The 16,017-nt window shown below is 42.0% G+C and overlaps 1 protein-coding gene across 3 annotated transcripts in view; it reads right to left on the reverse strand.

Moving 5' to 3' along the window:
- The window catches only part of LOC101395588 (uncharacterized), a 50,893-nt gene that overhangs the window by 13,761 nt on the left and 21,115 nt on the right, over positions 1–16,017 (reverse strand). For 2 of the 3 annotated variants that reach the window (XM_087429248.1, XM_087429244.1), the window contains one exon: positions 10,320–10,406. In XM_087429248.1, coding sequence (XP_087285374.1) covers positions 10,320–10,346 — 27 coding nt within the window. In that variant the 5' untranslated portion in view covers positions 10,347–10,406. Of the gene's footprint in view, positions 1–10,319; positions 10,407–13,120; positions 13,415–16,017 lie in introns of those variants that run through there. The other variant, XM_087429247.1, reaches the window with a different exon arrangement.

The following is a 16,017-nucleotide window of genomic DNA, read 5'->3' on the forward strand; positions in this document are numbered from 1 at the left end:
GTTACTGCTGCTGCCACAATCACCAGAGTGTGCGCTACATTGTTGCTGTTTCTTTACATCCTAACTACCGATTCAAAGTCTGGGGCAAGTACAACTGCTTCACCAAACTCGGATCACATACCTGTACCTTATCTGTAAGAGAAGCTGGAAAAGCAGATATCTGGTGATTTTAGCTTCTACAATGTGAGGTGGGTTCTGTTTCCTAAGACTCAAAAAGAGGGGAGCTCCCCAAACAAAGGAATGTGGCTTAGATGTTAAACTGTCAAAAAATACTGTGTGGTAACTCCATATTTACTTAACCTGGTTGTGGGTTGTGGCCTCTTGGAGACGAGCTGCTTAGCTCTGCTGGGACTAGAGCCGGTGACCTGGGTGTTTGGAGCCAGGCCCAGCCACGGGCTCAGAGATCCTACCTCAGCCCAGGCTTTATTAGGCTTAGGAACCACCCCCTCTATAATCCAGAGACCACAGGAAAGAGAGCCTTACAGGGAGAGGCCTTTGAACTATGTCAAATATGTCTGACTTGAAAGAATGGAGGAGATGGTAGTTAGAGTAATCTTTCAACAGGAACCAGCTGAAAGGACTTTCTTACGGGCTGAATTGCGTGTTGCCCCCCTCCCCAAATTCATGTGTTTAAGTCCTAGTACCTCAGAATGTAACCATTATTGGGAGATAAGGTCTTTAAAGAAGTAATTAAGGCCAGCCCTGGTGGCCTAGTGGTTAAGTTTGGCGTGGTCTGCTTTGGCGGCCCGGGTTCAGTTTCCGGGTGCGGACCTACACCATTCATCTGTCAGTGCCATGCTGTGGCGACGACCCACATACAAAAAGAGGAAGATTGGCAGCAGATGTTAGCTCAGGGGGAATCTTCCCCAGCAAAAAAAAAAAAAAAAAAAAGTAATTAAGTTAAAATGAGGTCTTTAAATTGGGCCCTAATCCAATATGACCGGTGTACTTATAAGAAGAGGAGATTAAGACACAGACCTGCACAGAAGAAAGATCATGTGAGGACAGAGTGAGAAGGTGGCCATCTGCAAGCCAAGGAGAGAGGCTTCAGAAGTAACCAAACCTGCTGACACCTTGATCCTGGACTTCTAGCCTCCAGAACTGTGAGAAAATAAATTGCTATTGTTTAGGTCCCCCAGTCTGTGGCACTTTGTTATGGCAGCCTGAGCAGACTAACATAGGCTCCTTGCTGCTGTAAGCAGAGCACTCACAGCAATCTCACATTCTGTCTTCACTTCCAGTCCCATCTCCCCGGGCCTTGGAACACTTCCGGCAAAATGGCATTTTTTCTTTTTTAATTTCATTGGCTTTTTAAAAAGTGCACAAATTAAACATAATCACTTCAGAAAAAAACTGAAAACAATAACAAAAAATATATCACACTACATCCTATTATTCACGGAGGAGTTTTGTTTGTGCTTTAAGAACATATTCCACAATTGCAACAAAAACAATAAAATACCTAGGAATAAACTTAACCAAAGAGGTGAAAGATCTGTACACCGAAAACTATAAAACATTTCTGAAAGAAATCAAAGAAGACACAAAGAAATGGAAAGATATTCCGTGCTCTTGGATTGGAAGAATTAACATAGTTAAGATGTCCATACTTCCTAAAGCCATCTATAGATTCAATGCAATCCCTATCAAAGTTCCAACAACATTTTTCACAGAAATAGAACAAAGAATCCTAAAATTTATATGGAACAACAAAAGACCCCGAATAGCTAAAGGAATCCTGAGAAAAAAGAACAAAGCTGGAGGTATCACACTCCCTGATTTCAAAATATACTACAAAGCTATAGTAACCAAAACAGCATGGTACTGGCACAAAAACAGACACACAGATCAATGGCATAGAATCGAAAGCCCAGAAATAAACCCACACATCTATGGACAGCTAATCTTTGACAAAGGAGCCAAGAACATACAATGGGGAAAAGAAAGTCTCTTCAACAAATGGTGTTGGGAAAACTGGATAGCCACATGCAAAAAAATGAAAGTAGACCCTTACCTTACACCATACACAAAAATTAACTCCAAATGGATTAAAGACTTGAATGTAAGACCTGAAACTGTGAAACTTCTAGAAGAAAACATAGGCAGTACGCTCTTCGACATCAGTCTTAGCAACATCTTTTCAAACACCACGTCTGACCGGGCAAGAGAAACAATAGAAAAAAATCAACAAATGGGACTACATCAAACTAAAAAGCTTCTGCACAGCAAAGGAAACCATCAACAAAACGAAAAGACAACCTAACAATTGGGAGAAGATATTTGCAAACCATACATCTGATAAGGGCTTAATCTCCAAAATATATAAAGAACTCATGCATCTCAACAACAAAAAAATTAACAACCCAATTAAAAAATTGGCAAAAGACCTGAACAGACATTTCTCCAAAGAAGATATACAGATGGCCAACAGACACACGAAAAGATGTTCAAAATCACTATCTATCAGGGAAATGCAAATCAAAACTACAATGAGATATCACCTCACGCCCGTCAGAATGGCTATAATTAACAAGACAGGAAACAACATGTGTTGGAGAGGATGTGGAGAGAAGGGAACTCTCATACACTGCTGGTGGGAGTGCAAACTGGTGCAGCCACTATGGAAAACAGTATGGAGATTCCTCAAAAAATCAACGATAGAACTACCATATGATCCAGCTATTCCACTGTTGGGTATTTATCCAAAGAACTTGAAAACACCAATTTGTAAAGGTACATGCACCCCTGTGTTCATTGCAGCGTTATTCACAATAGCCAAGACTTGGAAGCAATCTAAGTGCCCATCAAGGGACGAATGGATAAAGAAGATGTGGTATATATACACAATGGAATACTACTTAGCCATAAGACACGATGAAATCCAGCCATTTGTGACAACATGGATGGACATTGAGGGTATAATGCAAAGTGAAATAAGTCAGAGGGAGAAGGTCAAATACCGTATGATTTCCTTCATTAAGTAGTAGATAATAACAATAAACAAACACACAGGGACAGAGATTGGATTGGTGGTTACCAGAGGGGAAGGGGTGAGGGAGGAGGGTGAAAGGGATAATTCGGTACATGTGTGTGGTGATGGGTTGTAATTAGTATTTTGGTGGTGAACATGATGTAATCTATGCAGAAATAGAAGTATAATGATGTACACCTGAAATTTTTACAATGTTATAAACCAATGTTACTGCAATAAACAAAAAATTTAAAAAAAAAAAGAACATATTCCAGAATTCATATAATTGCACATCCATATATTCTTTTGACCATTTTTTAAACAAAAGGAAAACAGCCACAAGCCAAAGAATACGACGAGTACAAAAGAGCACATGGTGATGTGTTAAGTGTCCCCTCCTATCCCAGATTAGCAGTCCCATCCTACAAGAAACTGGTATCAAGTTTCTTTCTTTCCAGAAATGTTTTGTGCAAATACACACATACGTATGTGTATCCTTCTTTTGGAAAAGTTCTGAATCCTGTTTTACTTATATCTTATCGATCTTGCCACATCTGCATATACGAACCTCATTCTTTTTAACAACTGCATGATATATGCCACTGTATAAATACCATAACTTACCATTTTCCTCACTGATGACTATCTAGATGGTTTCTGTTTTTCGCTGCCACATACAATGGACAATAACAATTCTCATGCAGATTTCTCTGGGTACATGTCCACTTATATTTAATGTCAACTGGCAGAGACTGAACTATTGGGTCAAAGGATATTTGTATTTTTAATTCTGACAGATGTGGCAGATTGTTCTTTCTCAAGATGACCACACGAATATATCTCCCACCTCACATGTTCCTTTATAATGTGGCACTGACACTTCTCCCACCAAGAAGTAGGCCTATGTTTCTTTCCCTTGAATCCGTGCATGGGCTTATAAGCACCGTGAGCAGAGGAATTCAGTGGAGGTGATGCTATGTAACTTCCCAGGAGAGGTCATAAAAGAATATACCTTCCACCCGGCTCACTTGATGTTCATCCCTGGAACCTGGCAACCATGTTGTAAGCCCAAGACACACAGAGAGATCACAGGCAGATGTTCCACTCAACAGCCCTAGCTAAAGTCTCAGCCAAGAACTGGCATCAACTCTCAGACAGGTGAGTGAATGAGACTTCAGATGATTCTAGCCCCTAGCCTTTGAGTCTCTCAGCTGAGACCCCAGACTTATTATAGGGAAGATAAGTTGTTTCTGCTGCCTGTCTGCATTTCTGACCCAGAGAAACTGTGAGAAATAATGATTATTATTTCACCACCCCTAAGTTTCTCACTGATATGTCATGTATATTCTTCCATGTTAAAAATACAACACTATCTGATCAATTAAATTGCTCTGTAATTGGAACACCAGAAGGAGAAGAAAGAGAGAATGGAGCAAAAGGACTATTTGAAATAATAATGGCTTAGAAGTTTCCAAGATTAGTGACAGACACCAGGAACCTCAGAGAATACCAAGCAGGTAGGCATATCATATTCAAACTACAGAAGACCAAAGACAAGAAGAAAATCTTCAAAGAAGACAGAGAAAAAACCATCTCACCTATAGAAGAACAAAGATAAGAATTACAGTGGATTTTCTCATTAGAAACCATGCAAATAAGGAGAGAGTGGAATATTTAAAGTGTTTAAAGAAAAAAATCACCAACCTAGAATTCTATATCCAGTAAAATTATCTCTCAAAAGGGATGAGAAATAAAAACTTTCTCAGACAAACAAAAAATTCATTACCAGCAGACCTGCCCCACAAGAAATGGTAAAAGAAGTTCTTCAGGGAGAAGAAAAATAATATTGGTCAGAGACGTGAATCTACATAAAGAAAGGAAGAGCGACAAAGAAGGAATAAGTGAAGACAAAATAAAATCTTTTATTTTTCTTATTCTTAATTGATCTAAAAGATTACTGTTTGCTTAAGTAATAACAATGATTGGGTGATTATAGCATATGTTTAGTGAAATGGGGATAACGGATGGGTGGGAAGAATTGGGATTTCTTCGTTATAAGACATCTGCACTACCCAGGAAATAGTATAGTGTTATTTAAAAACAAAGATCAGTTGTAAATTTATATTGCAAACTTCAGGGCAACCATTAAAATTTTTTAAAAAAGAAGCATAATTAATATGTAGAGAGAGTGGAAAGATCTGTGGTTGCCAGGAGTCTGGAGTTGGGTAGGGGAAGATGGTTGAATAGGTGAAGTGAAGGGGAATTTTTAGGGTGGTGACACTATTCTGCATGATACTATAATGGTGGCTACACGACACTATGCATTTTTCAAAACTCACAGAAATTTACAACACAAAGAGTGAAACTTAATGTAGGCAAATTTTAAAAATATCATTTAGGATATCAGTGGATCCCAGAATGAAATGCAGAACATGACAAAACAATCTAAATACAATACAAATGTATGATACAACCTTATGAAGGAGGTGGTGGAAAAGGTGCTGACCTAAGTAACCTAAGTAAAATGAGTGGAGTCTGTAAGACAAAAGGAACTGCACGTAAGCAATCAACTCTGGTTGGTAAAGTAGTTTCCCACGGGGGTATGGGTTAACAATTCAGATGCTGCTATACACGTATACTGGAAGTGAATGGTTAAAGTCAATGGGTGGCCGATGGTGGGAGTCAGGTTTCTCACTGTTGGAGCAGGGGGTTACAGATAAGGAAGGGGATGAGGCTACAATGACCCATGTAATGAATTAGAGTTGGAGATATCAGTATGAACTTATATTTAGCTTAATATAGATACAGATGGTTACATATAGAAATACATATACACATACACACATATAGAAGGTTTTATGTATATACACACACACACATATATAGATGGTACATACAGAAGTATTTATACACACACAGACACACACACAGGTTAGTATACACATACATATCCTTGCTCTGTCAGCTTATAAGGTCTCAAAGCAAAGACATCACAGTAGCAATGAGTAAACTTAGGGCCCGGATCTTGTTTTCTAAAACCATTCTCCAAGAAAAGAAACCAGGGCTACTTGGAGAAATGGTTAATTCTAGACTGGGCCAGGAAAAATACAAAATGAGCCTAAGGCATCTTGTAGTGCCAAAAGTGATGAAATGTTCCAAAAACAAAACAAAACAAAAGCACATTGATGGGGATATGTCAAAGGGACAGAGGAGCAAACTGAAGGAGCTCCCAATGGCCAAAGATGGAAGACTTTGAGCAAAAGAATAAAGTAGTATTGAATTATAACCCAAAGTATAAAATAGGCATCTGTGAGTCCATACAGATATAAACAAATGGGGGAGAAGTGATAATCCTCCACACTGAATCCCAAATAATTTATGCAGACTCTCTGCCCTCAAGGAGGTGGAACATAACTGCCTGCTCTGTATGTGTGGGCTGCACATAGCGACTTCCTTCCAAAGAAGACAGCACGGGAAGGCAGAAAAAGATAGTAACTTTACAGTGGAGAAACCTGGCAAACACACCTCAGCCAGGTGATCAAGGTCAACATCAACAGTGACAAGTCATGTTATTAGAATGTAATTTGGATGATGTGATGAGAATGACACTTTACCTCCGTGGTCTTTCTCCCAAAAACCATAACCTCAGCCTGACATTGAGAAAAACATCAGACAAATCACAACAGAGGGACATTCTACAAAACACCTAACCAATACTCCTCAAAATGGTTATGGTCAAAAACAAGGAGAGTATGAGAAACTAACACCCAGGGGGAGCCTAAGGAGACATGATGACTAAATGTAATGTGGTATCCTAAAGGGAATCCTGGAACAGAAAAGGACATTAAGTAAAAACTACAGAAATCTGAATAAAGAAAGGACTTTAGTTACTACAGATATATCAATATGGGTTCATTAATTATAACAAATGTACCATACTAATGTAAGATGTTAATAACAGGGGAAACTGGTATAGGGTATATGGTAACGCTGGTAACCCTTGCAATTTTTGTCTAAATCTAAAACTGTTCTAAAAAAATAAAGTTATTTTTTAAAAAAGTAGTGACAATATGAAAAACAAATTTCCTACAAAAAAAGAGATGTAACTGATGAACTATGACTATTAAGCAATAAACAACAAGTTTCATGTGACTTTTTCCAACAAGATAAATTATATATTACCTGGGAATACAATAGAATAAGGAGTATTTGTAAAATTCACAAAGATCCTACTTTTTCCAAAAATTATGCTTATTTGCTGTTTGATTTTTCTAAAAGAACAGAGAGAAATTTGCCCCTCAGTTCCCTAATGAAAGAAGTTGAGATTGGATATTACCATTGAACTGACTCAAATAGGGTAATGAGACCTGTGGTTGGGTCTCCTCGGGTCCCTAGGAGACTTAATAATCAAAAGGGTTAGATACTAAATTAGCTGTCCATAAAAACTGGCTCTGAGTTGCAAATATCCTCCTCTACAGCTTCCATTAGCTAAAATGAAGTCAGTCTCTGCAGCAAGGGGTTGTGGGAAGTTCAGTGAAGAGTCCTACCTCTGCACAGAAGGTAATCCTGGTAACAGCTGGGTATTGCTTTGACGCATTTTCTAGTCTTTCTATCTTGATTTCCTGAAACACCCATCTCCTTGTAATTAAAGAATCAAAATAAAGTCTAGCCTAGTGAGGAGAGACATACCAAATTTGACAGGTCCGAAAATAATGCTGCTGCTGCTGCTGCTGCTGCTGACGCTAACAGTAACAGCTAGGATTTACTGAGATTTAATAGGTACCATGCACTGTTCTCAGCACTTTACATATCCATCCTGAGAGCACAATGCTAACTGGATAGACTGTCTTGTCTGGGTTCAAAAGCCAGCTGTGCAACTTTGAGCAAGTTATTTACTTCTCTGTGCCTCAGTTTCTTCATCTGTAAAATGCAGATATTAACAGTCCTCATGGAAGGATTAAATGAAGTATGTACATTTTTTTAATACGTTTTTTCAATCAAAGTATAATCAACATACAATATCCCATTATTTTTGGATGTACATCATAGTGATTCAACATTTATATACATTATGAAATCATCACCACAGTAAGTCTAGTAACCATCTGTCACCATACAAAGTTATTAAGATATTATTTTTTGCTGAGGAAGAGTCACCCTGAGCTAACACCTGTTGCCAATCTTCCTCTTTTTGCTTAAGGAAGTTTTGCCCTGAGCTAACATCCATGCCAATCTTCCCATTTTGTGCGTGGGTCACCACCACAGCACGGCCGCCAATAAGCGGTGTAGGTCCGCACCTGGGAACTGAACCTGAGCTGCTGAAGCAGAACACACTGAACTTAATCACTAGACCATGGGGCTGGCCTCACAATATTACAGACTATATTTCCTACGCTGTACATTACATCTCTATGACTTATTTATTTTATAACTGAAAGTCTGTACCCCTTAATCCCCTTCACCTATTTTGCCTGCCCTCCCATCCCCTCCCCACTCTGGTATCCACTAGTCTGTTTCTTGTATCTATGAGTCTGTTTCTGTTTAGTTTTGTTTGTTCATTTGTTTTTTAGATTCCACATATGAGTGAGATCATATGGTATTTGTCTTTCTCTTTCTGACTCATTTCATTTAGCATTATATCTTCTAGGTCCATCCATGTTGTCCCAAATGGCAAACTTTCATTCTTTTTCATGGCTGAGTAATATTCCATTGTATATATATTCCACATCTTCTCTATCTATTCATCTATTGACGGACACTTAGGTTGCTTCCATATCTTGGCTATTGTAAATAATGCTGCAATAAACATAGGGGTGCATATATCTCTTCAAATTAGTGTTTTTGTTTTCTTTGGATAAATACCCAGAAGTGGAATTCCTGGATCATATGGCAGATCTATTTTTAATTTTCTGAGACACCTCCATACTGTTTTCCATAGTGGCTACACCAATTTACATAACCACCAATAGTGTATGAGGGTTCCATTTTTTCCATCTTCTCCAACACTGGTTATTTGTTGTCTTTTTGATAACAGCCATTCTGACAGGTGTGAGGTAGTATTTCATTGTGGTTTTGATTTGCATTTCCCTGATGATTAGTGATGATGAGCATCTTTTCATGTTGGCCATCTCCATGTCTTTTTTGGGAAAATGTCTATTCAAAAAGTGTGTACATAATTAACCCCACTTACAAATGAAGAAATGAGGCACAGAGAGATAAAATAACTTACCGAAGTCACATCCCTAGCTTGGATGTGAACTCACAAAATCATGAACTTCCTAAATCATGAACTCCCTATGGGCTACCATCACTTTTTCGAAAAGCAGCCAATGAAAAAGAGAGGCTTTGGGTATGGCAGAACAGAAAATCCATAGGAAAGGGAGCTGGTATTGGAGGAAAGATGGGACTTCCATGTGGAAATATTTCCAAAGAGTTCAGGAATGCAAGACTGAACTCCAGGGAAAAGTTCAGGCCTGAGGACAGCAATTTGGGAAAGATCTTCAGAAAGGTGATAGTTAAAGTAATGAAAATGGATCGCAAAAGGGGAAAGAGCAAGAAAAAAGGGCCCAGGAGGGGAGTCTAAAGTAGCAAGGGAAAAAAGAATCAGAGAAGAAAGAGAGGCATCAGTCAGACAGATAAGAGGAACCTGTAGACAGTTTGACATCACAGTCGCACTATGCAGAGGAATTCCTAAGAAAGAGGGAAGGTCTTTGGGCAAGTCCCAGCCCTCGTCCTCCCCAGCACCAGCCTCAGAGCCCACACCAAGCTGAACCCCTTCTTGGATGCCCACCAGTATCAGTCCTGACCTTCAGTACCAGCTCAAAATGACCCCACTTCTAGGGTCTCTTCCCTGACTCTTCCTGGAGGTTTAATCATTTCCTAAGATCAGTACCATGAACTCCTTGAAGATGGAAATAACATCTTTCCTCTTTGAATCCCCAGTGCCCTGCACAGTATCCTGTACATAGTCAGTGCTCAATAAATGTTTGCTGAGGGTATCTTTGGCCCTTCCACATCTTTGCCCCAAGTGAGACTATATCCTCTGTGAAGACAAAGACTGTCTAATACTCCATACTCCTCACCAAGCACTTACGGCAGCCAGAAGTATATGTTCAGGGTTGACAATCTTTAATCACGAAGTGAGTTTAGGGTGAATTAAGAGTGACCTGGGGACAGAGGAGGCACATTCCTTAGCAGCCCCTCGGTAAATTCTGGATCCTGCAGAAAACTTACAAGGCTCTGGATTCTCCATAGCTTTTGTGGGAAAGAAAAGTACCCAAAGGATGGAAACACATCCACCATCTCTGAACCCAGAAGGCAATTCATGAAAAAGACAAACTTCACTTACTGTCACCTCAGTGGGCAGCAAATCCATCGCCACTCTTTCCTTCTTAGTCTTCCTGTCAAGGGAGAGCAGAGTGCTGACAAGGTAGGTCTGGAGAGAAAAGAGGTGTCATGAGGAACTCTAGTGTCAAGGGATGGCTTGGAGAGAGGAAGTTATGATGACCCATAATGTCCATCAGGTCCCAACAAAGCCACCTCACATAAATGATGCAAACCAAGTACAGTCGTGCATTGCTTAACAATGGGGATATGTTTTGAGAAATGCGTCATTAGGAGATTTCATTGTTGTGTGAACATCATAGAATGCACTTACACAAGCCTAGATGGGATAGCCTACTACACACCTAGCTCCTAGGATACAAACCTGTGCAGCATGTTACTGTACTGAATACTGTGGGCAATTTTAACACAATGGTAAGTATTTGTGTATCTAAACATATCTAAGCACAGAAAAAGTACAGTGAAAATATGGTATAAAAGATAAAAAATGATACACTGTATAGGGCACTTACATGAATGGAGCCTGCAGGACTGGAAGTTGCCCTGGGTGAGTCAGTGAGTGAGTGGTGAGTGAATGTGAAGGCCTAGGACATTACTGCACACTGCTGCAGACTTTATAACACTGGACATTTAGACTACGTGGAATTTATAAAAATATTTTTCTTTCTTCAATAATTAATTAACCTTAGCTTACTGTAATCTTTTTACGTTACAAACTTTTTAATTTTTTTTAACTTTTTGACTGTTTTGTAATAACACAGCTTAAAACACAAATACATTGTACAGCTGTACAAAGCACTTTCTTTATATCCTTATTCTATAAGCTTTTTCTATTTTTAAAGTTTTTTTTTTACTTTTTAAACTTGGTCGTTGAAAACTCAGACACAAACACACAGTAACCTAGGCCTACACAGGTCAGGATCATCAATATCACTGTCTTCCTCCTCCACATCTTGTCCCACTGTAAGGTCTTCAGGGGCAATAACATGCATGGAGCTGTCATCTCCCATGATAACAATGCCCTTTTCTGGAATACCTCCTGAAGGACCTGAAGGTTTGTTTACATCTGCATCACCACAAACACATCAGTAATGCATTCACTATGATGTTACCATGGCCACTACATCACTAGGCAATAGTAGTTTTCCAGCACCACTATAATCTTATGGGACCACCCTCATATATGCAGTCTGTCATTGACTGAAACACCAATATGCCGCGCATGACTGTAAAAAGTGTGCTTACCAAGCCAATGAAGCTCTAAGACATTTTCCCAGTCCCCATCTCCTCCTTGTATTAAGCATACTTCCAATTTCTATAGACTGATGCTTTAACATCCACCTAAGGTCTATTAGCTATCTCTATGAAAACTGTGACTCACCCAGAGATATCCAGAGTCCTTACATAGCTTTAAACTATACACTCTTAACAGTCACAGTGAACATGAATTTCCTGGACTGCCCACTTTTAAACACAGCTAGCCAATCCTAAGCCTGCTTGCCCTGCCTCACCCTTTCCTTCGTGAAGAAACCACAATAAAGGTGCTTGCCCACAACATTTGTCCTCTCTGCCTCATGACCGACCCATGTGCTTCCCCTGAGTGGCCTCGCGTGGAGCGTTGTGTGCTCCCCAGCTAACTGCGAGTAAAACACAATCCGTGAACCTTCCCTGTCTCTGTCTCTGGCGATCTGCATCTGGCCTTACCACAGCTCACCCAGGGTAATATGGTTAAAATACCCCCTCTCACACAAGATGCACGCCAGACTGCTCTCTGCTGCCCCTCCTAAACACAAATTCCACAGGTGCCACCTCTTACAGTATCCATGATTTGAAACAGACCCCCACTCCTCGTACACGAACCCCAACTGAGAGAGCAGGTAAGACAAGTGTCGGCCACAGCCGCCTGCTCTAGCTGCCTGAGCTGGCAGTGGGCTCTTCGGGGTGCGGCACCCGGCGTGAGGGCCCATCGGGCCCAGTACGGGGTGTAACCTCGGGCTGGCGCCCTCAGCAGGCGAGGGAAGCTGCTGCAGAAGTCAGCACTTTTTTGTGTGTGTGTGTGAGGAGATCAGCCCTGTGCCAACATCCGCCAATCCTCTTTTTTTTTTTTTTTTTTGGCTGAGGAAGACGGCCCTGGGCCAACATCCGTGCCCATCCTCCTCCACTCCATATGGGACGCCGCCACAGCATGGCCCCGCCAAGCAGTGCGTAGGTGCGCGCCCGGGATCCGAACCAGCGAACCCAGAACCCCGGGCCGCCGCAGCGGAGCGCGCGCACTTAACCGCTTGCGCCACCGGGCCGGCCCCAGAAGTCAGCACTTCTGATGACACAGTCAGAAGATACTCTACGAGGCACTTGCTCCACGCCGGGAATCTTGAGGGCTTTTCATCTACCATTTTTAATCCTCACAACACTCCAAACAGGGAGTACTGCGACCACACTCTACGATTGAGGGAGACAGAACCAGGGAGTCGGAGCGACCTGCCCAAAGAAACAAAAAGGTAAGCAGTAGAGGCAGGAAGGGAATCCTGGTCCGAGTTCAAGGCCCCAGTTAAATGTGGCAAATTTCCTGGCCACCCTGTGCCTCAGTTTCCTCATCTGCACAATGAGGGCGGCGTACCGCCACCCTCCCCGTTATTGGCGGATTGAGTCACTCCACCCCAGGCGCTAGGCCAGAGCCTGGCGCACGGACGTTCCCTACAGGCAGCAGCCATTGTTTTCGTCGTCGGCTTCGCTTAGAAGTCTCAGAAAAGACCCCGCCAAAGACCCCCCCCACCACCACCGCAGTCCCGGGCCCGCCCAGCTCACCTGGCACGGGCGCTCCGTCCCCGCAAGGCTCCGGGCGCCAGCGACGCGCGCGGGGCACCGCCGTCCAGACGGCGCGGACAGGCCTCCTGACCCGGGCCGCGGCGTCTCCCTGGTGCCCGCGCGGCTTCGCCCGGCTCCGCACCTCCCCACCCAGATGGAGACAGGCGCTGGCCCCGACCGCCGTCCGCAAGATGCAACCAGCAGCTTCTCAGCCCCAGGCAAGCCGCCGTAGCCGAGCCAAGATCACCCTCACCCCGAGCCCCAGAAATGCGGCGGCGGCAGCGGCGAGTCTACCCCGCAACCCCAGGCGAACTACGACTCCCGGCATGCCCCGGGCTCCGCGCCGACTACACTTCCCAGAGGGCGCCGCGGCGGAGCGACGTTTGGCCAGTGAGTATTTTCTCCCAGCGCGGGAGAAAATACTCTTGCCATGCTGTCCACGTGGTGCAGGCAATGCGAGCGGGGGCGTGTGACGAATAAGGCAGTGGGAGCCTCCCTGCCTAAATCAGCTGGGAGACTTGTTTTGTTAGGCGGGCAAAATGATTTGAAAAAAAACCTGAGTTTACACGCCTGTAGGAAGATCAGTGCGCCATAGCTCTCACCAGCTAGTTATGATTATTTTTAATTTTTTTAATGTGTCCCATAACCAGAAGATAATGTATGCATAGGCACAGATTAAGAATAAAACTAATACCCACATACCCAATACTCTGCTTACAGAAGACAACTTGACCAGAATTTTTGAAGCCTTGTGCACAATGCTCTCCAGTCATTTTTCGAAATTGTTAAGCATTCCCTTGCTTAGCTTGATGGGTACTCCATATATATGTGTCCCAAAACAATGTGCGTACTTTTGCAAGGTTTTTGATCTTTATATAAATGGAATGTGCTCTATGTTCATTTGAGACTTATATGCTCAACGTGAACACTTTGTAAAAAAAACAATTCAACTGAGTAAATTTTAAAGATCTTATTGGCTTTATTCAGTGATTGATGAATTGGGCAGCATCCAATCTAACACACAGAAGGGAACTCCGAGGAGCTGTACTAAATGAAAGACTTTATGAAAGGCAGAAAGGGGTAGAAACAAGGAAGTTATACTAGGCAAAAAGCGGATTGGTTATTGCAAGGTTACTCTCCCTATAGAAGATGGCAGGGGTTTATCAGACAGATTCCCTAACTAAAGCTGATCGGGTGATTCCTGATTGGCTGGTTTAAAATTCCATTCCTGCCAGAGCCAAAACTATAATGAAGTCTTGGTTTGGTGACATAGGGCTTTGCATGAGCAAATCCATTTTGAGCCTGTTGTGTTGTGTGTAACAACTTTTAGATTTGTCTATCTTGATACCTGCAAAGATCATTCATTTTCACTGCTGTATAAGGTTCCATTGTTCATTTGTTCAACAACAACAACAACAAAATTCAATACCTATTTTGTGCCTGACGTTGTTCTAGATGCTAGAAATACACCAGTGAACAAAACTGGCAAAACCTCTGCATTCATGCATCTTAAATTCTCGTGGGGAATGGAGAAGAAAGATAATAAAAAAGAAAAATAAATGGTATGTTTTTAGATAGTGATGAGCACTGACAAGAACAAGAAAGGGGAACAGCAACCCTGGTGGAAGTGGAGGGGACTGTTGCAATTTTACACAAAGTGGTTAAGAAACGTTTGACAGAGAAGGTGACGTTTGAAAAAAAACCTGCAAAGGTGAGGAATGAGCTAAGTTAAATATCTGCAGGAAGACTTTCTGGCCAACTGAAAAGCAGATGCCCTGAGTTGGGAGCATGCCTGGCCTGTTCAAGGAATAATAAGAATACTGTTGCTGAAGCAGAAAGAGAAAGGGAGAGAGAAGTAGCTCAGAGGCAAGAGGACTGGAATGTGTAGGCTCTTAGTGGTTATGATGTCACTGGATTTTACTCTGAAACAGAATGCTCTGAGCAGTGGAGAGACATACTCTGATGTCCATTTTTAAGTAATCACTCTGACTGCTGTGCTGAGAATAAACTAAAGGGTCAAAGAAAGAAGCAGAAAGACTAGGATTTGTCAGAAGGCTACTGTAGTAGTCTCTGTGAGAGAAGACAGCCATTTGGACTGAGTAGAAATTATGAGAAGTGGTTGGAAAAGTTCAAAATTCAAAATATGGAAAAGATGAAGATGTTAACAACATTTGGAATATAATGTTTTTCTTTTTTGTTTTTTTTAAGGTTTCTGGGTTTTGTTGTTTGTTTGTTTTGAGGCAGATTGGCCCCGTGCTAACAACTGTTGCCGATCTTCCTCTTTTTCTTTTTTCTCACCAAAGCCCCAGTACATAGTTATGTATCATAGCTGCGGAGGTGTAGCTCTTCTATATGGGACGCCACCTCAGCATGGCTTGATGAGCGGTGAGTAGGTCCACGCCCAGGATCCGAACCACTGAACCTGGGGCCGCCAAAGCGGAATGCGTGAACTTAACCATGACGCCACCGGGCTGGCCCCTAGAATATAATGTTTTTCAGCTATGAAGTATATCTTTTCTTTTCAAATAGCCCTGGTAATTATATTACATTAAAAGTATTCTTTATGCTCTATTTTTCTGATAATGAAAATTAAGAATTAGCTTCTGGGGGCCGGCCCCATGGCTTAGCGGTTAAGTGCACGTGCTCCACTACTGGCGGCCTGGGTTTGGATCCTGGGCACGCACCGACGCACCGCTTGTCGGGCCATGCTCAGGTGGCGTCCCATATACAGCTGCTAAGGATGTGCAACTATGACATACAACTATCTACTGGGGCTTTGGGGAGAAAAAGGAAAAAAAAAGGAGGAGGATTGGCAATAGATGTTAGCTCAGGGCCAGTCTTCCTCAGCAAAAAGAGGAGGATTGGCATGGATGTTAGCTCAGGGCTGATCTTCCTCA

Source organism: Ceratotherium simum, chromosome 4, assembly GCF_057802395.1.
Source record: "Ceratotherium simum simum isolate JZ-2026a chromosome 4, ASM5780239v1, whole genome shotgun sequence".
Taxonomy (NCBI): Eukaryota; Metazoa; Chordata; class Mammalia; order Perissodactyla; family Rhinocerotidae; genus Ceratotherium; species Ceratotherium simum.